The following is a 23,994-nucleotide window of genomic DNA, read 5'->3' on the forward strand; positions in this document are numbered from 1 at the left end:
AAGGCTCGCCCTGCAGAGTCTTTAGACAGCCAGAGCGGAAGCCTGAGAGCGAGGGCGTCCCTTGGGTCAAGAGTCAGCAGGGCCTCTCCTAATGCAGGACTCGAGCGCTCATCGGGGAGCCGAAACGCTTCGGTCAGTCGTGGGACTAACTCCCGGGGCCCTTCACAGCTTCAGGGACTCCGAGCCGGAGAAGGAGCCCGAAAAACCCACGTAGCAGAGAAAAGGTATTGGCACGCCGAGAGCCAATCTCCGATTGGCTAGGGTTGTCCTGACCCCTGTCTGTGATTGGCTGCTCCCTCAAAGACGCCGGCGGGCGTCGCCAGTGCCCCGCCCTGCCCGCTGCTCATTGGCTCCGGTCATGTGGGCGAGGCCTGGGAGGCCTGAGGGAGAGGCGGAAGAGCCGGCCGCTGTGGAGCCCGCGCCTTCCCGCGGACGGTAAGCGCTGCGGGGTCTTGGCCAGGCGCCTAGGCCGCCGGGGCCGCTCGGCTGTGGGACCCCGGCGTCCCCACTTTCGGCTTGCGCCGCTGAGGCGGGAAGTGCGTCCTGAAGTCGGAGGTCGTGCAGGCTCACTCTCCTCCGCTCCGCCTCGTGTGGCGGGGAGGTTACCGTCCCCCTGCGCTCCGAACCCCGGGCCCAGCGCCTCCCTCGCCCCTCTCTCCACGGCGGCCTCTCCTCTCCAGGCTTTTCCCCACGCCGCCTCCTGCGTCAGATGTCTTTTCCAGACGAGCTCCCCACCCTGGCAAAGGCAAGATCGAAGCAATTAAACGTTTAACAATTACGGTTTTGTCAAAGTAATTTATGTATAATGATAGTAAATCCATAAAGCTGGTCTTACACGGAAGAGCAATAGTAGCTACCAGCCCCTAAGTTCTTCTTGCAGAGGCCACCCACTTTGAACTTTCTCACGTTTGAATCTTTGCCTCTGAAACCTAAAAATACGCTTTTGCTGCGTTTCTTGATTTATCATTTTAATGTTTCTTTACCTCACCTCCCTACTATCACCGTCTTCGCGATTTTCGGTTTCTAGTCGCATTCCCTTATCGATGTTTGTAGCTTTAAATCACGGATATCAACTTCTCTCATGTCGACTTTATGTGGCAGCTCTTGGTGCCCTGCTGTACTAACCTATCAGACCTCGACGTTTATGCTTGATTCTTTCATATTCAAAAAAAAAAAATGCTAAAGGAATTTTGATGTTAGGGATATAGTAGTGAACAAAGTAAGAGAACAGCCTTATCACGAAGCTTCCAGAGTGGGAAGTGAGATAATAAACGTGTGTGCCTCAAATGATGTTAAGAGCAGGATCACGGAGAAGTCATTTCAACCTGTGAAAACAGCAGGAACCCGGCTGGAGTAGAGTAAATGGACGTGGGGTCTGCAAGAAAGTGTGGAAGTTTCTCTCCTTGCTTGACTGGGCACAGTTGCTGTTTTAGGATTGAAGAGAGAGAGCTTCCCTATTGGACTGATGGCGAGGAACCAGGTGAGGCCCTCAGTAGGTTAGGCATTTCACAAAACTACTTTTTAGGATACTGGATCCCACAGTTTGGCAGTGATAGTGAGAGGTGGAAAATCAGGGGATAGAAGGCATGACCTGCTGCTGGCCTGTAACAGAGCCCTGCAAAATCTTCATACTACTCCAGTTTCTTCAGGAAGCCTATTGGACTACCCTAAATTACAGTGATTTCTCTCTCTTGAATTTTTATTCTACCTTGAAGCTAGAGAGGTTAAGTAATTTGCCCAAGATACAAGGGCAAAGCCCAGGACCAAGAATCTGTAAAATGAAAACAATACAATAATGGTTTCCACTGAGGGTTGTGAAATAAACTGAGTTAATCCGTGTTCAGGCCGCAGAATAGTGCCTGCCGCACAATGTAAGCGCTTAAGGAATCTTTGCTATTGTTGTTATTACTGTATAATATGCTGTCAGTTACCTAACAAGTTTTAAAAGCATTTTAGGTCTAGAAGCTATTTCCTATGTCTAGGTGGTTTATTCATTCAACAGATATTCGACAACAACAGCGTGGCAGGCACTGTTTAGGTGCAGAGGATGCCTCTGTGACCAAGACCAATATGGCTCTTCCCTTTATAGATTCTAGCAATTTAACACAAACTTGGAAAGTGAACAAAGAAATATTGTCTACTGAGCCAAGAGTCTGCCATTGATCATCCAAGTTCCACATTATGTCTGTCCCTGGCAAAAATCTCAGGTTTCTTGCTGGGGTAATGACTTCATCAATGTGGGTTTGACTGTGATCAGTTGACCTGTGTTTTTATTTTCCAATGGGTGTTATTTCATCTCTGCTTTTGAATATATCACTGAAGGCTGAAGAGAGTGTCTTGGCATCTTAGTGAATGTTAGTGCCAGGAAATGGGCAGGGGTTTAGAGCATGTGGAGGAAGTATTGCTAGTTCCCTTATACTATACACTTAAGTGTGCAACACAAAAAAACAAACAGCATATGAGCAATGGACTTCTGGCATATTACCTTTTCTGAACCTTAAAGTATATAAACATATAAGCATACTAGAGAGTAATGCTAGGGGTATTCCTGGCCTTATTTTGGATACTGAAGCACCACGTTTTGTGAGACCTTTCCCAAGCTCAAGAGAAACAATGCTGATTTGGAGAGTGTAATTGAAGTAGCATGGGAATGGTCTGGCAAGCAAACTCAGGACAGTCAGAGATGACCTAATTGATGAAAACTGAAAACTCCTAATATCCACTCATATAAGCATCCCCAGATGTCTCTACAATGGTATGAATAATATGACCCAGTCAGAACTTCAGCTGGGGGGCCACCTGGGTGGCTCAGTGGTTGAGCGGATACCTTTGGCTCAGGTCATGATCCTTGGGTCCTAGGATTGAGTCCTGTATGGGGCTCCCTGTGGGGAACCTACCTCTCTCTCTCTATGTCTCTCATGAATAAATAAACAAAATCTTTAAAATATATATACATAAGTGCTGGCCTTTCCAACTGAAGTTCTTTTTTTTTTAAGATTTTATTTATTTATTCATAAGAGATACAGGGAGACAGGCAGAGAGGGAGAGGCAGGCTCCCCACAGGGAGCCCCATACAGGACTCAATCTTAGGACCCAGGGATCATGACCTGAGCCAAAGGTAGACACTCAACCACTGAGCCACCCATGTATCCCAAATACATATATTAAACAGAGTCAGTAAAAGATCCAAAGGAGAAAGTTGCTTTTTTCAGTCACTAATTATTCCTTTGCTCTTCAACAGAAGAACATTTTTATCTTACTTGTTTTTGTTTTTGTTTTCTTCTCAGCCTTGACTACTTCTGCCTGGCTTTATTCATGTTTTGAGGAGGGAGTAAGAAGGAGCCATGGATCCTGCAGCATTGGTGGAAGCCATTGTGGAAGAAGTGGCCTGTCCCATCTGTATGACCTTTCTAAGGGAGCCTGTGAGCATCGACTGTGGCCACAGCTTCTGCCACAGCTGTCTCTCTGGACTATGGGAGGTCCCAGGAGAATCCCAGAACTGGGATTATACCTGTCCCCTCTGCCGGGCTCCTGTCCAGCCAAGGAACCTGCGGCCTAATTGGCAGTTGGCCAATGTTGTAGAAAAAATTCATCTGCTGGGGCTGCATCCAGGAATGGGGCTGAAGGGCGATGTGTGTGAGCTCCACGGGGAACAGCTGAAGATGTTCTGCAAAGAGGATGGCCTGATCATCTGTGAGACCTGCAGCCAGTCCTCTGAGCATGAGGCCCACAGTGTTGTGCCCATGGAGGATGTCACCTGGGAATATAAGGTGGGAGATGGAGGCCAGCCACCCCAGTCTCACCCCTGCCCCGTTCTTGGCTATCTCTAAATCAAGGACTTGACCAGGAACCCCAGGGACTATAAATGAGAGCTGATTCCTTTGGCTCCTCATACCCACAGACCCTGGGGACCTGATGCAGTGAGCCACACCTCTCCTTGCATTTCCTTCTTTCCCACTTCACACCCCTTCCCTGATCCCAGGATGGCTTAATGTATAATCCAAACATACTTTCCATATTGAGAATTTGAAGGAAACCAACTTGGTTTAGATGGGGTTCTTAGTGCCATGGATGAGTTCAGGCTACTCTCATCAGCTTCCAGCTTGCTCTTTTCTCAGATGTCCATACTGAATATCTTTATCAGATTCATTATCCCAGTGATTCTGTGATCCCCTGATCTAGTACTTACTGATCTTAATTCTCTTTCTCAAAGTTGAGAATAGAAGGTCAGAGTGTAAGACAAATTCTCTGAATTAGGTGTTTTCCTATGCAAGAGTAATGTTTAAAAATTTAGATGTATTTACTTATTTTATTTCAAGTTTTAAAATAGGGAGGCAGTGAAATATAGGTATAGCAGTTAGAGAGCTGGGTTAAATCCCAGTCCAACCATTAACTAGCTGAATGACTGGGTAGTTCACTCACTAAGCCTCAGTTTCCTTATCTATAAGATAGGGATAATACTCAAGGGATTGTGAGCACTAAATGTAGTAGTTTAGTGCTAAAGCTACGTGTGGCACCTGGTAATTCTTTAATGAATAGTTAATATTTTTATCAGAACACTTTATGCTTTCCAGCAATAAACTCTTGTAGTATTCTAGGATAGTGCTTCTTTAATACGTGTGTGGACCACTGGAATGTCTCGCTAAGTTCAGGCTCTCATTCAGTAGGTCTAGGGTAAGGCCGGGGTTCTGTATTTCTAGCAAGCTCTCTGGTAATATGGATGCTGTTCACTCACTTGGACCACACTTTGAATAACAAGGTTTTAAGAGGCCATGAGATAACAGGGCAGGTAAAGATAAAAATGAATGTGGAGGGGCAGCCCGGGTGGCTCAGTGGTTTAGTGCCACCTTCAGCCCAGGGCCTGATCCTGGAGACCAGGGATCGAGTCCCATGTCAGGCTCCCTGCATGGAGCTTGCTTCTCCCTCTGCCTGTGTCCCTGCCCCCCTCTCTCTGTCTCTCTCTTTCCCTCCCTCCCTCTCCCCGCCGTGTGTCTCATGAATAAATAAATAAAATCTTTAAAGAATGGGTGACGGGCACTGAGGGGACACTTGATGGGATGAGCACTGGGTGTTATTCTGTATGTTGGTAAATTGAACACCAATAAAAATTAATTTATAAATAAAATAAAATAATAATAATAAACATGGATGGGAATATCTAAGATTGGAAATGGACCTTTTCTTCTACTTTACAGAAACTTAGAAACTGTAGAAGTTGAAATGATTGTGGAGAGCCGCCCTGGATGTCATCTGGGCAGAAATCACTCCTCTGTGGCACTCCTTTTTCTTCCAGCATTCATTCTGACCCATTGCCCAAGGGACACTTGTTTTCCCATCGCCTGCCAACACTAGGAAGCCTCATCATCAACCTGGGCTGACTAAAATGTCCTCATAAGGTGTTTATTTCTTTCAGTGGAAACTCCACGAGGCTCTGGAACATCTGAGGAAAGAGCAAGATGAGGCCTGGAAGCTGGAAGTTGATGAGAGGAAACGAACTGCCAGCTGGAAGGCAGGTTGCCACCTGGGGGAGGGAGGCTATATGGTCCCTGTGTTCTCCTGGAGCTGGCCCGTGGTAGCTTCCTCTTCTTTGTCTCTGTAAGGCAGAATGTGGTGTTGAAGTCAGAGAGCCCAAGGTTCTCCAGCCAGTATTCTCTATCAAGTGCATGGCCTTAGGAAGCTATGTGCCCTCTCAGTTCCAGCTGCTTTTTAATGATAAAGGCATAACCTCTAGGTTTATGTCCTCATATATGAGAAAGGAGAACTATGTGATTCAAGTATACATTAGCTCACAGTGGTAACACTTAGGTAATGCTTAGTAAAGCGTGGTTTCTGTTTCACCTTCCCCAGGTGGATCATTTTTACTAAAAGTTACGTTATTAAAATACTGGAAAATCAACTCTGTAATAAATTTCAGGACCATAACTGCCAAACCATCAGACTTTTTGATCCATAGAAGATAACATTGAACCAGTCTAATTAAGCATATTGAATTGATATGATATCAGTAAGGAACAAAACTCACAGTGTAGTTAAGTTACATTGCCTTAGAGGCTTAAGTGTCATCCTTCTGGTCATTGTTCTAACAATAGAATATATGATTCTGAAAGTAGAAAATAATCTAGAGCATATAGTACCAAGATACTATCCTGGACCTTACTAGGGTCATTAAGAATAGTGATAGGGACCCAGAAGTATGTACTGGAGCTCTGGGAACAGAGGTAGGCAAAACAGTATCTTTTTCTTGGCTTCTGTGGTGCTGGATACACGATTGGTACCAAAACATTCCAGAGTGTGTGTGTGTGTAAGCAAGTGTCAGTGTACTCAGTCCTGGGTGGCTCTTACAAGTACAATGTCAGTGCTGATTTCTGGCCCTGGCTCTACAGATACAGGTAGAAATCCGAAAGCAGAGTATTATATGGGAGTTTGAGAAATACCGGAGATTACTAAAGAAAAAACAGCCACCAGGTCGGCGACTGGAGGTAGAAGCAGCTGCAGCTCTGGCCAGCCTGGAGCAGGAAGAGGGGGAGACCATGCAGAAACTAGAGCAGAATCACAATGAGCTCATCCAGCAGAGCCAGGCGCTGTGGAAGATGATTGCAGAGCTGGAAGAGAGATCTCAGAGGCCTGTCCGCTGGATGCTACAGGTAGATGGTGTGTTTTTCTGAGAACTCTTGGATGAGAGCTGAAGATGGTATGGGACTTCAGGAGAGGATTAGCTAGTCTTTGGTGGGGTCTGTCAACACTCTGCCCACCAGATAATGGATCCCATATACTGCCCCTTGCTCTATTTGCTCTATCCTTGGCATGGCCTTTTATAGCCTTATGTAGATGAGATGGCACTCGGGCAGCTCTGGCATAAGACCAGTCCCTCCCCTCTGGCCTGGGAGTCAGGCTGAAGCCTGAAGTCAAGCAGTCCAGCCTTGCTCTGTGCCTCTCTTTCCCTCAGAGAAACCCCTTCCCAGAGCTCAGTGTTGTCTGGTCCCTCTGACTAATGGTAAATACTCATGTGCTGCTTTTTGTTGTTGTTCTCCTTCCAGGGTATTGAGGAAGTCTTAAACAGGTATGTTCCCATCCTTAGAGCCCCTAAGCACCCCTATAAGGAATAGTGGGGCCTGGCCAGAGGCAGAAATGGGGAGGGAACATAAACCCAGTACGCACAGAACAGTGGCTACTGATGGATAAGCATCATCTTTCATTGTATTTGCTAAAGATGCTGTGTTCATGAATCTTTTTCCTTCTTTGTATTTGGTCAAATTCATTTCAAGTATCACTCATAAAAATTTCAGGTAAAGTTATAAAACATGCAGTCTCAAGTAGATTGCCCAAGAAAGGGAAAAAAGGCCACAGATCTTTCCATTCCTGCTCTAGCTGAGTACGGCCTGCCTTCTTTGTGGCACACTATTTCCTCTCCCATTGCCAAATGCACATCTGACTGTCCCTCAGCACAGGAATGTGAGTGTTCTCGCTGTGCCACACACCATTCAGGCACAGTCAGATGGTCATCACATCTCTGCTTTACCTGTGTTGCTAGGGATGGGCACCCCATTAACTATCTCTCTGGCCAACCTTGACATTCCTATAGTAAGGGAAGGTCCATGTGGCAGAACCAGGACTTCTGGCCCCAAGACGTTACCCCTTCTCTGCCAGGAGCAAGTCTTGGAGTCTGCAGAGGCCAGAACCAATCTCCCTGGAGCTGAAGACAGACTGCCGAGTGCTGGGGCTAAGAGAGATTTTGAAGACATATGCAGGTAATGAAAGCTAGGAAAGGTTATGGTGGGCAGTGGGAGGGACCTCTTCTAGAGAATGAAAATGGTTCGGTGCCCTTTAGATGCCCCAGCTCTCCCTAGTCCTGCTCATCTGTGAGAAACCTGTGGCTGTGTTTACCAGAAAGACACACTCATGCCCTCTGCTGTGTGTCAGTATCACCAACTGGGGTCTTTTTCCCTAGCTGATGTGCGCCTGGATCCAGACACCGCCTATTCTCGCCTCATTGTGTCTGAGGACAGAAAATGTGTGCACTATGGAGACACCAAGCAGAATCTACCAGACAATCCTGAGAGATTTTACCGCTACAATATCGTCCTGGGCAGCCAGTGCATCTCCTCAGGCCGGCACTACTGGGAGGTGGAAGTGGGAGACAGGTCAGAATGGGGCCTGGGAGTGTGTAAGGAAAATGTAGACCGGAAGGAGGTGGTCTATTTATCTCCCCACTACGGATTCTGGGTGATCAGGCTGCGAAAGGGAAATGAGTACCGAGCAGGCACCGATGAATACCCTCTCCTGTCCTTGCCAGTCCCTCCCCGCCGGGTGGGGGTCTTCTTGGATTATGAGGCCCATGATATCTCCTTCTACAATGTGACTGACAACGGCTCCCACATCTTCACTTTCCCTCACTATCCCTTCCCTGGACGTCTCCTGCCCTACTTTAGTCCTTGCTACAGCATTGGAGCAAACAACATGGCTCCTCTGGCCATCTGCCCCCTGGATGGGGAGGACTAAGAGGGACACCATCCTGGCCCACTAGGGCCTTGGAGGGCCCTGCCACCAATAAGGATCCCCTTGAACTGAGCTGAGTCTAGGATTCAGGGTGTCCTCTGCCTGACCCCGTAGTCTACTGCTACTGGGCCAAGATCTCTCACTAAATTACTCATGTGAAAAAGCTGAGGCTCAGTCAGATGAGCATGGCACCCCTGGGAGGAAGCACAATGGGGCTGAGAGCAAGGATCAGAGCAGTGGTAAGATAACATGTTGGTGTAAGAGTCAGGACTCTGTCCTTTCTGTAGCTCATGCTCCTCTAAGCCCAGTCCTTGTTGGGTGCCATGATGAAGTCAGTGAGGACGATTGAAGTAGATCCAGCCTACAGGAGACCCTTTGCATAAGGCTTACCAAAAAGCCAAAAGATAGAACCTTTCATGTCCAGAGCTGGCTGCTGTCCTGATACCAATAGAGGATGCTCTGCCTGAGGTTTGCTGCTACTGAGCAACCCTTTTTGAACCCAACTCTGATCCCCTTAACTAGAGAAATGCCTTGCAACATTGCCCAGGCCACTTCAGTGTGCATCTTCTCTCTGAACATAAGCTGGGAAAATCACTCTCTCTCAGACTCTAAGAAATCTGTATTCTGGTCCTGCCCTTTTCTCCAAGTGTCAGGATCAGAAAACCCATGAGTCTTATTGTTGTGTTCATGTTACGGATGAAGAAACTGAGGTGGCCTTAGTGCAGTAAGTTACTTCTCACAAAACTGTTGAAAGAAGATTCAAATGAAACAAGATGGACAAACTTGCTTCTCAGGTCACCTGTCTGCGTGTCATTCATTGTGGTTGGGTCTGAAACATCCCACATGCTGGAAGGGTTTTAGGTGTCCTCAGTGGGAAAATGGGTATAGTAATTGCAGACTCTCCTACCTCACAGGATTATTGTGAAGATCTCAGGTCCATCCTGTACTTTTGTCCCGTTCTCAGGGATGGAGGAAGGTAGGCCGTAGATTTCACCTGCGGTAGCCTTCCTGCCTTGCCTTAGAGCTAGCATATTTAGAGCAGTGCCTTTGTTTCTTAGAACTTCTGTGGACTTGGGGGATCCCTGGGTGGCTTAGCGGTTTGGCGCCTGCCTTCAGGCCAGAGCGTCACCCCAGAGTCCCCGGATCGAGTCCCGCATCGGGCTTCCTGCACGGAGCCTGCTTCTCCCTCTACAGGTGCCTCTGCCTCTCTCTCTCTCTCTCATGAATGAATAAATAAAATCTTAAAAAAAAAAAAAAAAAGAACTTCTGTGGACAGTCTCAGCCATTTAGAGAGAAAGGTGCCCACGCCAGTGGTAGGCTCTGGGCCACAGTTGTACATCTGTTATATGTGTCTGTGTTTAGATTAGAATGAGGACTGTGACATCAGGCTAGATAATGGAAATAATAAAAAGGAAAATGTAAAACAGATGCACTGGAAAGAAGGCTCATCCACAAGCTAGTTGGACTAAACTTTGGATCTTTTTGTCACCAAGGAAATCTTCATGGCTCTGGTATCTATATAATATTCTGCCTTTCTCTCTTCTAAATCTATGACAGAAGAAGAACAAGACACAAAAATCCAGTTTGGGAGCCATACGTTATAATGAAAGGGAATTAAAACTATATCTGGGCTGTTGGCCTTAAGAGTGACAGTTATGTGTGCCAAAAATAATTCATTACAGGATTTAAGAGTATGATGTCAGAATGCTTGTGCCTGGAGACAAATTGCAAGGCAAACATGTGGAAACCAGTGGCCTTGCCTGTTACGAGGGGCTATGATGGGTACATCATGTGTTGTCACCATGATGCTGTGGAACACAACTTCTGATGTGGTTTAAGCTTGAAGGTAGTGACTGTTGAGTCAGGATTGAGCAGCAAAATAGATACTAGGTCAGCTACAGGCAGAAGCAAAGTAATTCCTGTAATAAAGAATAGCAGAAATTGTCTTTCTACTTTAATTGTATTGGTTGTTCATGTTTGGAGGAAATAAAACAGGCTAAAATGAAGAAATAAACTCATTCTGCCCACCATCCTTCCAAGTTGCTCCTCAAGCATTAACAAAAGGGGAGAATGGGATCCCTGGGTGGCGCAGAGGTTTGGCGCCTGCCTTTGGCCCAGGGCGCGATCCTGGAGACCCGGGATCGAGTCCCACATCGGGCTCCCGGTGCATGGAGCCTGCTTCTCCCTCTGCCTGCGTCTCTGCCTCTCTCTCTCTCTCTCTCTCTGTGTGTGACTATCATAAATAAATAAAAATTTAAAAAAAAAAAACAACAAAAGGGGAGAAGTTTCCATTTTCTGCTTCAAGAGTAATGAACTGGTAAGTCGCAGACCTGGTCTTGGCAAAGGGTTGAGCTAACCTACATTAAAAGGACCACTCTGTATAGGGAGACACCCTGGGGAATTATTTATAGACTTGAGAAATCGATTTTTTTTTAAGATTTTATTTATTCATCAGAGATGCTCAGAGAGAGGCAGACACATAGGCAGAGGGAGAAGTAGGCTACCTGTGGGGAACCTGATGTGAAACTAAATCCCAGGACCCTGGGATGATGACCTGAGCCAAAGGCAGACACTCAACCACTGAGCTACCCAGGTACCCTGAGAAATCCAACTTTTATGAAGTTCTCCCAGTTATGTCCATGGACACTTAGCGGAAGAGGCTAGGGACCAAATCAGTGTTTAGTATGGTTTTACTAGGACAAATCCTGGAATCTCTTAGAAAAAGGATTATTAGGTTTTTGGGGAGGGTTTTTTTTTTTTTTTTTTACATTTATAAGCTGATGGTGCTATGATTACTTGTGAGAAATACAAGGTTAAACATACTGTTTATTTCATATTGCCTGATTTTTAGGACCAGGCAACAATCTTGAAGTTCTTAAGTATATGAAATCCGTTTCTCTAGAATAGTTGCTTATACTTCCTTTTTAAGAACCTTATTTGTCTGGTGTGTATAAATATTTAAGTGAGGGACCTTTCATTCTCATGCCTAGAATCAAAACAAAAGCTCTTCTTGTCTCATAGGGACATGAACAACTGGATGGTACTTAATTATATTTTTGTTTAAAAAAATGATTCAGGGGCAGCCCGGGTGGCTCAGCTGTTTAGCACCTGCCTTCAGCCCCAGGGCGTGATGCTGGAAACCCGGGATCGAGTCCCACATCGGGCTCCCTGCATGAAACCTGCTTCTCCCTCTGCCTGTGTCTGCCTGTGTGCACGTGTGTGTGTGTCTCATGGATAAATAAATAAAATCTTTAAAAAATAAAAATAAAATACTGATTCAATGGGTAATTACAAAAATGTTCCAGAAAGGGAGGAAGCAGGTGGTCATGCAGAGGGTAGAATGTCTGCACCACTCCCTGGAATACTTGGGTATCTCCTCCATCTTGGTGAGATCACTTACTACAAGGCAGGGATGAGCTTTGCCCATCCTTATTTCACTAGCAGAAAAACAAGGTGTGCAATGCCTGAGCTGTGAGGTGAAAGACTGTGAAAGCAGAAAATAAATAGGTCCTGCAGAGAGACAGGGAAAATACTTGGACTCTCCATAGGAAATCCAGTCTCCCATTTTTCAAACAAAATTGATTTTAATCTAAAATCCAAACACTGAGAATCTGTGTGAGTCCCAGACTCTGGGATATATTACTTAGTGTAATAGGACTGGGGTGGTATCTGATCTATTGGGAGAGGCACAGGATTTTCTGTCTTGGGATAGCCATGGCAGGAAACTAGTCCACTTTGGAAGTATGTAATTCAATATCTGAGTGCTAACAGTGGGTCCCAGCTAGTTTCAGGGAATACCAGTAAATGAAACACAAAGCAGAGCAGATTTCTGAGGGAAATACTGGGAAGGAATTTCTGTTTTGAGTGCAGGGTGAATTATGCCTTTGTCACTTTACATCAGATTCTTTAATACATCTAATATTCTTGTATTTGATGAACATAGTCAATTATTTGGGTTGTTTATAGGGAAAGGATAGTGTGACTTCCCAAAATGGAAATCTTACTAAATGCACTTAACCAAATCTCATGATCTTGATTTCTTTTTTTTAAATAAATTTATTTTTTATTGGTGTTCAATTTGTCAACATACAGAATAACACCCAGTGCTCATCCTGTCAAGTGCCCACCTCAGTGCCCGGCCCGCCAACCAGTCACCACACCCCCCACCAACCTCCCCTTCCACCACCCCTAGTTCATTTCCCAGAGTTAGGAGTCTTTCGATCTTGATTTCTTTTTCCTACTCATTGGGAACTGTTGGGAGCGGTCCCGCAGTGCGAGGCAAGGTTCCAAGTTGAGCCAAAGCTCCCTGTTGTCCCTAGCCAACCCGCAGTCCTGCGGTGCGAGGCAGGGTTCTGGGTTGAGCAAAGGCTCCTTGTCATACCTGGCCAACCTGCTGGGGCTGCACCGAGCTCTTCCCCCTTATGGAAGTAAATGTACATATTTGCTTCTCCTTTAAAATGTTATCGAGACAAGTTCCCATAAAGTAAGCAAGAAGGTGGCCTGACACATGACCGCCTTGGCAGACATTACTTAATAAACAAACTTCACTGTTTAGTCTATATGTGGCCTTCATGCTCTATTGCCTAAACAAATAACAGGTGTTAGTTTTTAAAAACTATGTTTGTGCGCGAGATGTACTTCTCCTTAAAGAAATAAGCTGCCTGCTTTCAGAGGCTATATAAACTCTACATGCAAAAATAAAGCTTGTCCATTGCAGCCATCAGCTGCATGGAACCTCCTATCCCATGAACTTTTAGTCTCGTTTCTTTCTCATCCCCTTGCCCTCGGTTCCTGAATCCGGACCTTCTCGCGCCGGCCGCGACAGGGAACTCAGTGCATCACTATTAGATTTTTTTGAAACTGATTCCTACTTCACTTGTATTTGGAAATAGAATACATACTAGGTAGGTAAATAATGTTAGTACTAACAAAAGGTATGGATGCCAAGTTGCTAACCTACTGTTTTGAACAGCTATCACATGAATGTTGACCTACACAGGAATACATTTTCAGTAGTGCCTAGAACTCCTTTAAAGTATGGAATTAGACATTTGAGAGGGATATTTTTAAGCACAGATTATGTCAGATATTGTGTTATGTGGTTTCTATTCATTATTTTCTTTAATATCCTCTATGAATTAACATTGTATCCTCCATCAGTAGTAGCAAGGAAATACTAAGACTCTGATATAATAACTTGTTAAGAACACTATTAGGAAATTATCTTTTATTAAGAATTTCAAATGTAATAAATATATGTATCTTTTACATTTGAAATTTTTTCTTTTAACATATACTGGTTATTCAGTTTAAGATTTTCTGAAGGGAAAATAAAAGCAAGTACAAAATACATATCTGGTGAACTAGAGAAGAATAGGGACATTGCAGCTTCATTATTGATACTGTTTTTTATTAACTTTCCCATTCTAGAGCACAGTTCCATGGTGGTGTCCAGACAGAGACCTGTTATATTTGATCCCTTTCTTTTATGCCTTACAGTTAAGTTATGCAGAACAGAATGGAAGCAAAGAGAAAGATGTCCACAATGAAACTCACATTGCCTTAGCTTCTATTGCTTCAAAGCAAAAGGCTGGTGATTATGAGTACACTGCCTCCAACTAGCTTAACAATAGGGAATAAATTAAAAGGACATAGAGGTATCTTACAGAACTTAATAACAGGGATGCACCTGGGTGTCCAAAATGAACTGGAATCAGAAAACCAGAGACTCTATTTCTTTATCCCATCTTGCTAATCTGGTTATCTCGCTGTGGAACAGATTTCATTATAAATTCATGTGTTAGAAAATGGCCACAGACAATGATCCCAAGTTTAGATCTCCTCAGATAAACTGGGATCCAATCTGGCTAGAGAAGAACTTTGGTCTGGGTATAAGCACATGACCCAAGTTGAGTGGATTCATCACTGGGCCAGAAGGCAGGGTTAGATAAGAATAGTTCATTCCATAATAATCACATGAGTAAATGAATAATTTTGAGAAATTCTGACACAGCCAGGTGTCAGCTGGGGGACAAAAAAAATTGATTTCTTCTGCAGAGTGGGGGCAGGGGATCAGGTACTAAGTTGAAAAGAAAATTCAGAAGCCAAGGAAAGAAAATCCCCAAATCTATATTCTCTGCCAAGACTTACCTCTTATACAGATATTAGTTGATTGAAATCATTAAAATACTATCAGAAAATCATTTAATATGTATTTTGCTAGAATTTGGAAAATTCGACAAGAATACTACAACTTCATCTTAGAACTCTTTACGGTGCTAGGCAAACCAAACCAGCTCTACAGATTTCTAAGGCATCTCTGAATGCTTGATCTTGAGTCATCTTGATTGCTCAAGATCCGAATAGAATGTGTGTTTATGAACCCAGCTTGGAGTGGTCAAAGAGGCAGTTCATCAGCAAGTTCCATGTTCGCTTCCGTATTTGTTTGGTCCTCAGGGCATAAATGATAGGGTTTAAGGTGGGTGGAATGATCAGATACAAATCAGCTAACAGTACTTGAGTATGCAGAGGCACTGTATCCCTCCCTAGCCAGGCCACATAGATTGATGCCATCCCAGGTAGATAGTACAGAGCCATAACCCCCACATGAGAGCCACATGTGCTTAATGCTTTCAGCTGAGCATTCTTTGAGGCCAGACCACATACTGCCCGGAGAATTAGGTGATAAGAGGCAGCAATGAGGGCTACATCTGAACTCACAATAATGGAGGAGCCAATTACACTGTAGAGACTACTGGGCTTGGGGTCAGCACATGCCAGCTTGGCCACAGCTATGTGTTCACAGTAGGAATGGAGAACCACATTGGAGCCACAAAAAGGCAGATGACTTAACATCCAACTCAATGGAGTCATGAATATGACAGCTCTGATGGTGATGGCCACACTCATTACCAGCATCAATTTAGGTGTGAGAATTCTCTTGTAGTGTAGGGGCTTACAGATGGCTATATAGCGGTCAAAAGCCATGGCTAGCAGTAGCCCCGTCTCCACAGATGTGGCTGCATGGACAAAATACATCTGAGTGAAACAAGCATTAAAGCTGATGGAGCCATCTCCTGAGAAGAAGATGCTCACCATCTTGGGTACAACAGAGGAGGCCATAACAATGTCAACAGCAGCCAAAATATACAGAAAGCAATACATGGGCTCTTGTAGAGTGAAATCCATCCAGATAACAGTCATTATGAGTGTGTTTCCTAACAGAGATATGATATACGTTGCACTCAGTGAAATAGCCAGCCAAAGATGTGAAGACTGCAAACCTGGGATACCCACAAGGAAGAAGGTGGCAGGGGTTTCCATTGTGTGGTTATAAGGTATCCCCAACATTACAGATGAGACTGCATTCCTGTTAACACACAAAATAATGTAAGAAATGTATGCAATCCCATAAGACTTATTCCCAACTGTATAGTGCTAGGGACACCTGGTGGCATTTTCAGCTCAGTGGATCAGGAAACTGACATCTGTCAAATTTATCCTGTTCCACTTTCCATATTCCTCAGTATTCTTTGCCTTATTAATTTCTGTTTACTATTAAAGTATCAGCTCATGGCCTGCCTCTCTCTGGAGTCTTCCCTTCCTCCTTCCCCATCCCAGGCTGAGACTAAATTAGGTATCTTTTTTTTTCTGAGCTTTCATGGAATTTCCCATGTTGACCTCTGAAAGACCTAACTGACAATCCTAATATTCTACCTATGACTTCATTGTATGCAGTCAACTATGTTGTCTTGTTCATGGCCTTCTACCAAGTGTGTGACGCATAGCTAGAGTGCACAGGTCCATTAAAGGAAGATATGTGTACTCATAGCAAACAGTTTCCGTAGAATGAATGAGAAAACAGAGGAGTTTGTCTTCTTTGTATGTTCACTTCCTGATACTTAATAATTATTGAATGAGACAATGAACTTAAGATTGCACATGTCACATTTTGTGTCCTCAGTATAGTGCCTTGACAATAGATAAATGAAGCATCCTTAAAGAAATAGATTGATGAATTCGGGGAAAAAAGCAGAACAATATTACCACTTAGAGATTACCATTTACCATGAGAGAACAGTATTACCACTTTCCATAGGAGATAATAAACTGGAAATATTTATGATCTCTACCTTCCCCTTTAATTTCTCATCAGGGATGTACCCCTAAATAATTGGGTATGTCAGATTGATGGAGAGTACTGGCTCCAGAATCCCAGACTGTAGGAGACATATTCTCTATTAACCAAGCAGTAGACACTTACCTGATTCCCAGTCCTAACCATAGAACATACATTTGCTCCTTCCATTTACCTGCCCTGGAGAATCTAGCACTAATTGACTTCACACCCAGGCACCAATAGCAGCTTGATGGGAGTCTTCAGAAGTTTTCTGAAAATCCAGTTTTCTGGGATGATTGCTATCTAGTCTTTATTGAAACAGACAAACTATCATCACCACCACCAACAGCAAAAATCCCTAAACATAGAAATGTCTTGTAATGGAACAGATTGAATAAAGTGCTGAGCTCTGCTTCATGGTCAGATTAAAAGAACTTTGCTCTGTATAGCCACTGTGTAGGTCATCTTTGTTGTCTAATGAGAAGACAATGGGAAGCTTTTTGAAGTAGAATGGTAGCAAAGAATGGGAAAAATTAATAGTTCAGCATATCCTTAAGATTGTCATGTTTTTTCCGGATGCCACAAACTCATTGCTTAAAGAGCCAAAGAAGAGCCTGAGGAACCAGAATGCCTTCTCCTATCACGCCACTCACCTCTAATCCAGGATCCTCCTCTCCTAGCACAATGCCCTATTTAAATGCACTTTCTTCTGAGGGCAACCTTAGCTGGTACCCTGCTCATCTCTCCTCTGTCCAGCCCTCACAACTTGTAGCTGGTCATACCCTTCATTCCTTTGAGGGTTTTACTATATATCTTTTTCTTAATTAGCATAGTTGGAAGTTTATATATTTTATTAGTATTTCAAATGACAGGTTTAGTCATCTTTTTTCACTTTTATTTCACTTTTTATTGCTACTGAAAATTTTCTTGCTAAGATCAACAATGGTCCCCATCAATCATGTGTAGCCAATCCAGTGATTTTTCCTTCTTATTTTACTTGTCCTATCTAAAACATTTAACATAACTGCCTGCTCCTCATTGAGATGAGACTCTTTTTTTTTTTTTTCTTTTCTCTGTGTTCTGGTCTCTGGGACTTTCCAGATTATAGAAGGAAGCACATGCTCCTCATTTGCTAACTTTTTTATTGAAGTATAACATACATATTGTAAAATGCATAGATTCAAGTATACATCTTGATAAATTTTTATAAAGTTAGCACATGGACACACCCACATAGCCACTACCCAGAGCAATATACAGACACAATTGCTTCCTGATTGTTGAGATGCACTATTCAGAAAGCTCTGGTCAAGCTCTCCTAAGACATTTCCAGCCCAGAATCTATCTCTTCCTTCAATCCTGCAAACATTTAAATGAATACATGGAAGCCAATCACTAAAGAAAAGTTTACACAAGTCAACTTTAATAACTAAATCAGAGGATATGTGAGGATTTTTTATTCCTATTTAAAGAGTGGGAAATACACAACTCAAATTGAAATTGTCTTAAAGGTAAAAGCAGTAATGCATACCTTATTTATTTGAATGAGGCTTTGTGTTTATGATAATCCTATGCCTCCCCTCTACAACCAAATAAACCTGCTCCAAATCAGTCCTATTGCTCAGTTTCTTTTCTCAAAATTCACTTTGGACCCTGAAAACTGTCTCTCCTCTATCAAAAGGTAAGACTTACTTCTTCCTTTCTCAGCTTTGAGTTCTTTGTTCCCTCTTTCTCCCTCTGTCCTCTCATCATTTCCAAGAGGTGATCTTATCAGCACTACCCACTAGACCTGGCTAGCCCTTTACAGTATGATGATGGACTTACATCCTCCTTTCTAGGATGACCCTGGCCTTGAGACTCCATCAGCCCAACGCATGGTCCGTTACCCACATTCCTGTTGCATTCTCTATTCAGCTTCCTCTGATGTGCCCACATTTCTTTCACTCAAAATAAAGGAGATTTATTCAGTACCCTTCAGGTAGAGCAGGAAGAGCAAAAAATCAAAGATGAACAACATAGAGTCACGATGAGAAATGTTGTCACTTTCAAAGACCTCCCACTGGAGTCTTCTTTTCCCCTTTAGATTCTCTATCATCCTTCTTTTCCCCTGGACACCCCAGCTTCCCTTAGCCTCTGCCAACAGCCAAATACTGCGACTCCTCCAGAGACTCTTTTTTTTTTTTTTCCTTTCCTCTGTGTTCTGGTCTCTGGGGCTTTCCAGATTATAGAAGGAAGCAGATGCTTCCTTTGTTTCAAGTGCTCGGAGGATATCTAAGAGAATACAGAGTGAATCCTGAAAAGAAAACAAAAGGCCCACAATGAGTTAGATTTGTGAAAACCTGCTTTGTGCCAAGGGCTCTTCTTAAAACTTAGAAAGATGGTCTTGTTCCATTTACACAATCCTCTAAAGCGGCTGCCATCATCACATCTACATTTTATAGATGACACTGAAGTGCATAGAAGGTCATAAAGCTTGTAAACCAGAGGATCAGGATTCAAATTCTAGCAGTCATAATTCATTTTACTTTGTTGTAGAATTCTTCATGCTATAGAATACTTAATCTTTTAAAGTCCCTTTCACTGTTTCTCAGTTCTGCCTGGGGTCTTGGGGTGGGCTTCACTGGCTAAATATATCTCATGTCACTGTGTTATAAAGTTTTATTTAAAAAGAGAAGGGAAAGAATATAAAGTAGACCAAGGAAGATAAGCTTTTCAAACTAGGGGAAGGACATGGACCTTAGCACAAAAATAGGAAAAGACAAAATATTCTCCAAACAAAAAAACAGAGAAGATAGAGTGCAGGGTACTTGAAAGAGAATGAAAATAAATGAAGCTAGATGGCTGAACAGGCCGTGTTTTAAAGGCCATGACTTCTGCCTAGGCATCATCGTGAGGCAGGATGGAGAAGAAAGAAGCCAATAAAGAAAAAGAGATGCCAAGAGGCACAAGTTATAATTTTTCTTTTTTTAATGGCAAAGGATACAGAGATATATGGAAATACAAAAAATCAAGAGACAATGCTACATGCTCCCAGCTCCCCAATTCCTCATCAGAGACAGAGTTCTCAGTAATGTGAATGGTGAGAGGCATTCTGTTGCCTTTGACAGTGGAAAAGGTGCTTCATGCCTTCCTCAGCCTGACCCAGCATATTCCTAATGATGACACAGGGTGGTTTAAGTTCAATTTACTAGGTTTAGCATCTATTAGAAGGTCCAGTCTTCACACCAGCAAGAGAACTAGTCTGCTCTGCTTAAAAGTTTAAACTCTAAAACCTGTGGGTCCCCATTTTCTACAGGATACGTCAGAGAACAGGCGAGAATATAAATCTAAACAGCAATGTGGAATATAGGTAGGAAAAATGGACAGGCAGTGAAATGCAGGAAGCATTTCAGAAGGGATGCTAATGCAAGTAGCCCCAACATGAGATGAGGCAGCCAAGCTGCAACAGTGCCAATGGGGACAGATGGACTGCTTTTCATGGGGATTCACCATGGCTCCTGCTGAGGCATCAGTGGCAGTAGTGGATCCACAAACAAGGGGTGGCCTTCAGCTCATCGTACCCAGTCCCACGCAGAAGAGTTCCAAGAAGGAGAATAAGCACTCCCCAAAAGGCAAAGACCCAAGGTAATGGAATATGATAAAGGAAAGGTATTCTGTATAGAAGCAAGAGTTTTCGGCATCTTTTTTCCCCTACTTTCAGAATGTCATAGACTACATTATATGGAAGAACACCCAGCACTTCGTGAAATTAATTATTGAACAAGCTGTCATACATAGCCTGAAAAGGAATAAACAAAGCAGAAGAACTCATGTGGTAGAAGAATTCTGTGTTGATGATGATTTAATTAGATTTTATATTGATGGGCAGCCCAGGTGGCTCAGCGGTTTAGTGCAGCCTTCAACCCAGGGCCTGATCCTGGAGACACAGGATCGAGTCCCACGTTGGGCTCCCTGCATGAAGCCTGCTTCTCCCTCTGACTGTGTCTCTGCCTCTCTTTTCTCTGTGTCTGTCATAAATAAATAAATAAATAAATAAATAAATAAATAAATAAATAAAATCTTAAAAAAGAATTTTATATCGATATGAGGAAACTTGTTTTTACTTTTCCTTTTTTGTACAATTTTTATCAGGTATTGCCATCAATGTAATCGTTTGTAAGGAAAAATAAGAAAAAATAAGAATTTTCTTTCTCTACAATTCTCTCTCTCTCTCTCTCTCCCCCCCCCCCCCCGATAGTCGGTTAAGACCCAATTTGTGACCCAGTATGTGGTCTATTCTGGAGAAAGTTCCATGTGCACTTGAGAATAATGTGTATTCAGTTGAGTTTGAGTGTAAAGTTCTGTAGATATCTGTGAAATCCATCTGGTCCAGTGTATCATTTAAAGCTCTTATTTCTTTGGAGATGTTGTGTTTAGAAGGCCTATCAAGTGTAGAAAGCACTAGATTGAAGTCACCAAGTATAAGTGTATTATTATCTAAGTATGTCTTAATTTTGGTTATTAATTGATTGATATATTTGGCAGCTCCCACATTCGGGGCATATATATTGATGTTTGTTAAGTCCTCTTGTTGGATAGATCCTTTAAGTATGATAGTGTCCCTCTTCATCTCTCACTACAGTCTTCGGGGTAAATTTCAGTTTATCTGATATAAGGATGGCTACCCCTGCTTTCTTTTGAGGACCATTTGAATGGTAAATGGTTCTCCAACCTTTTATTTTCAGGCTGTAGGAAAATGAGTCTTGTAGACAGCAAATAGATGGGTCCTGCTTTTTTATCCAGTCTGAAACCCTGCGCCTTTTGATGGGGTCATTAAGCCCATTCATGTTCAGAGTTACTATTGAAAGATATGAGTTTAGTGTCATCATGATATTTATTCAGTCCCTGTTTTTGTGGATTGTTCCATTGGACTTCTTCTTAAAGGGAAATTTTGAGAGTCCCCCTTAAAATACCTTGCAGAGCTGGTTTGGAGGTCACATATTCTTTCAGTTCCTGCCTGTCTTGGAAGCTCTTTATCTCTCCTTCCATTCTGAATGAGAGCCTTGCTGGATAAAGTATTCTTGGTTGCATGTTCTTCTCATTTAGGACCCTGAATATATCCTGCCAGCCCTTTCTGGCCTGCCACGTCTCTGTGGAGAGGTCTGCTGTTACCCTAATATTCCTCCCCATAAAAGTCAGGGATTTCTTGTCTCTTGCTGCTTTAAGGATCTTCTCTTTATCGTTGGAATTTGCAAGCTTCACTATTAAATGTCGAGGTGTTGAACGGTTTTTATTGATTTTAGGGGGGGATCTCTCTATTTCCTGGATCTGAATGCCTGTTTCCCTTCCCAGATTAGGAAAGTTTTCAGCTATGATTTGTTCAAATACATATTCTGGACCTCTGTCCCTTTCGGCGCCCTGGGGAACCCCAATTAAACGTAGGTTTTCTTCCTGAGGTTGTCATTTATTTCCCTTAATCTATCCTCATGGTCTTTTGTTTGTCTCTTTTTTCCTCAGTTTCCCTCTTTGCCATCAACTTGTCTTCTATGTCACTCACTCGTTCTTCCACCTCGTTAACCCTCCTCGTTAGGACTTCTAGTTTGGATTGCATCTCATTCAATTGATTTTTAATTTCTGCCTGTTTAGATCTAAATTCTGCAGTCATGAAGTCTCTTGAGTCCTTAATGCTTTTTTCTAGAGCCACCAGTAGCTGTATAATAGTGCTTCTGAATTGGCTTTCTGACATTGAATTGTAATCCAGATTTTGTAACTCTGTGGGAGAGAGGACTGTTTCTGATTCTTTTTTTTTTTTTCTGATTCTTTCTTTTGAGGTGAGTTTTTGCTTCTAGTCATTTTGCTCAGTGCAGAGTGGCCAAAAACAAGTTGTATTGGGAAAAGGAGAAAAAGATAGGAGAGAAGGAAAGAAAAGAGAAAAGGAAAAAAGAAAAAAGAAAAGAAAAAGAGAAAGAAAAAGAAAGGGAAAAAAGGGGGTCGGAGAAGCAAACAGAAGTCAAAAAGAAAAAAAAAAAGCACAGGGGAGTATCCTCTGATTCTGTATATTGTAAGTCCCTTGACTTCCCCTGGAACTTTCCAGTGCTGCTTGGTCAATAATTTGTTTTTCCCCTGTCTAGCTGGTCTTCTGGAGGAGGGGCCTGTTGTGCTGATTTTCAGGTGTTAGCACTTGGGGGAGCTGATCTGCCCCCTGCCTGGTGTAGGACTCAGTGAGTAATGTTTATCCTGTTTATCCGGTGAGGCCACTGTGAGGCTCAGTGGGGGTTGTTTACCCTGTGAGGCCCCAGGAGGAACAACCGCAGTGGAGGGGCCAGCTCTGGAGCCCTGGATTCAGCTCCCGCAGTACCTACAGAGCTCTCCGTCCGCAGGGCCTGGATGCTCCGGGGGCGGGGCCGCTGATCTGCTCAAGTTGGGGCAGGAACATCCTTGCTGTCCTGTGCCCTCCTGGCCTCTGCCTGTCCCGGGGGGAGGCCGGATCCTGGGCTGTTTCCCTTAGCCCTGTGCTCCCGGACCTGTGCTGTTGGATTCGTGCTCCCAGTGGCGCAGCCCCCTCTCTGTGGAGCCTCCGCCCGAGCCGCCACTGAGCTGCTCCCGGGGCCGCGCAGCCCCCTCCGCACGGAGCCTCTTCCTCTGCCGGAGCCGCCTCGGAGCTGCCCCTGGGTCCAGCCGTGCGCGCGCTGCAGCCCTTAGGGAGCTCGGCGCACTCTCCCTGGGGTGCAGGTGTCTGTTAGTGTCCCAGGGAGCCTGAGGGCATCCCCGCCCTCCTGGGGTCCTGCTCTAACTCCTGCTTCTCCGGGATGGTGCTTTCCTGTCCTGGGGGCACTCTCCCCAGCCTTAGCCTTGCTCCTCGCGGGGCCCCTCCCCCTTGGATGCCTTTTGTTTCTTTATTTCTTCCCCCCCACCCCACCCCCCCCCCGTCTTCCTACCTTGATAGAAGCACGAACTCTTCTCACTGTAGCATTCCAGCTGTTCTCTCTTTAAATCTCAGTCCGAATTCGTAGATTTTCAGGATGGTTTTAAGGTTATCTAGGTAATTTGGTGAGGACAGGTGACTTGGGGACCCTACTCTTACGCCATCTTGCCCCTCCCCCTCTATCCATTCATCTTTCGATGGGCACCGAGGCTCCTTCCACAGTTTGGCTATTGTGGACATTGCTGCTAGAAACATCGGGGTGCAGGTGTCCCTGCATTTCATTTCATCTGTATCTTTGGGGTAAATCCCCAGCAGTGCAATTGCTGGGTCGTAGGGCAGGTCTATTTTTCACTCTTTGAGGAACCTCCACACAGTTTTCCAGAGTGGCGGCACCAGTTCACATCCCATCAACAGTGCAAGAGGGTTCCCCTTTCTCCGCATCCTCTCCAACATTTGCCGTTTCCTTCCTTGTTAA

At 43.9% G+C, this 23,994-nt stretch overlaps 2 protein-coding genes across 5 annotated transcripts; one reads left to right on the plus strand and one right to left on the minus strand.

Annotated features, from left to right (window-relative positions):
- Positions 1 to 373: 373 nt before the first annotated feature.
- On the plus strand, positions 374 to 11,684 carry TRIM68 (tripartite motif containing 68). Of its 4 annotated transcripts, none has more exons than XM_055320820.1 (8): positions 401 to 435; positions 1,298 to 1,480; positions 3,288 to 3,770; positions 5,414 to 5,509; positions 6,384 to 6,644; positions 7,038 to 7,060; positions 7,648 to 7,748; positions 7,949 to 11,684. In XM_055320820.1, exons 3-8 carry the CDS (start codon positions 3,345 to 3,347, stop codon positions 8,497 to 8,499), a joined length of 1,458 nt encoding a protein of 485 aa, XP_055176795.1. In that variant the 5' UTR covers positions 401 to 435; positions 1,298 to 1,480; positions 3,288 to 3,344; the 3' UTR covers positions 8,500 to 11,684. The 4 variants fall into 4 exon arrangements, with proteins under 4 accessions (XP_055176798.1, XP_055176795.1, XP_055176797.1 ...); XM_055320822.1 differs by having other exon boundaries at positions 409 to 435; positions 1,303 to 1,480; XM_055320823.1 differs by lacking the exon at positions 1,298 to 1,480 and having other exon boundaries at positions 374 to 435.
- Positions 11,685 to 14,871: 3,187 nt separating this feature from the next.
- LOC129506532 (olfactory receptor 52I2-like) lies at positions 14,872 to 15,907 on the minus strand. Its single transcript, XM_055320297.1, has one exon. It carries the CDS (start codon positions 15,844 to 15,846, stop codon positions 14,872 to 14,874), a length of 975 nt encoding a protein of 324 aa, XP_055176272.1. The 5' UTR covers positions 15,847 to 15,907.
- Between the last annotated feature and the right edge of the window lie 8,087 nt (positions 15,908 to 23,994).

This window comes from Nyctereutes procyonoides, unplaced genomic scaffold (genome assembly GCF_905146905.1).
Source record: "Nyctereutes procyonoides isolate TBG_1078 unplaced genomic scaffold, NYPRO_anot_genome, whole genome shotgun sequence".
Taxonomy (NCBI): Eukaryota; Metazoa; Chordata; class Mammalia; order Carnivora; family Canidae; genus Nyctereutes; species Nyctereutes procyonoides.

Bases quoted from the DNA above. Each gene is read 5' to 3' on its own strand.
- TRIM68 (XM_055320823.1), top strand. From the start codon at position 3,345: ATGGATCCTGCAGCATTGGTGGAAGCCATTGTGGAAGAAGTGGCCTGT. The intron at 3,771-5,413 runs GTGGGAGATGGA...TATTTCTTTCAG, and splicing joins ATGTCACCTGGGAATATAAG to TGGAAACTCCACGAGGCTCT. The intron at 6,645-7,037 runs GTAGATGGTGTG...TTCTCCTTCCAG, and splicing joins CTGTCCGCTGGATGCTACAG to GGTATTGAGGAAGTCTTAAA.
- LOC129506532 (XM_055320297.1), bottom strand. From the start codon at position 15,846: ATGTTGGGGATACCTTATAACCACACAATGGAAACCCCTGCCACCTTC.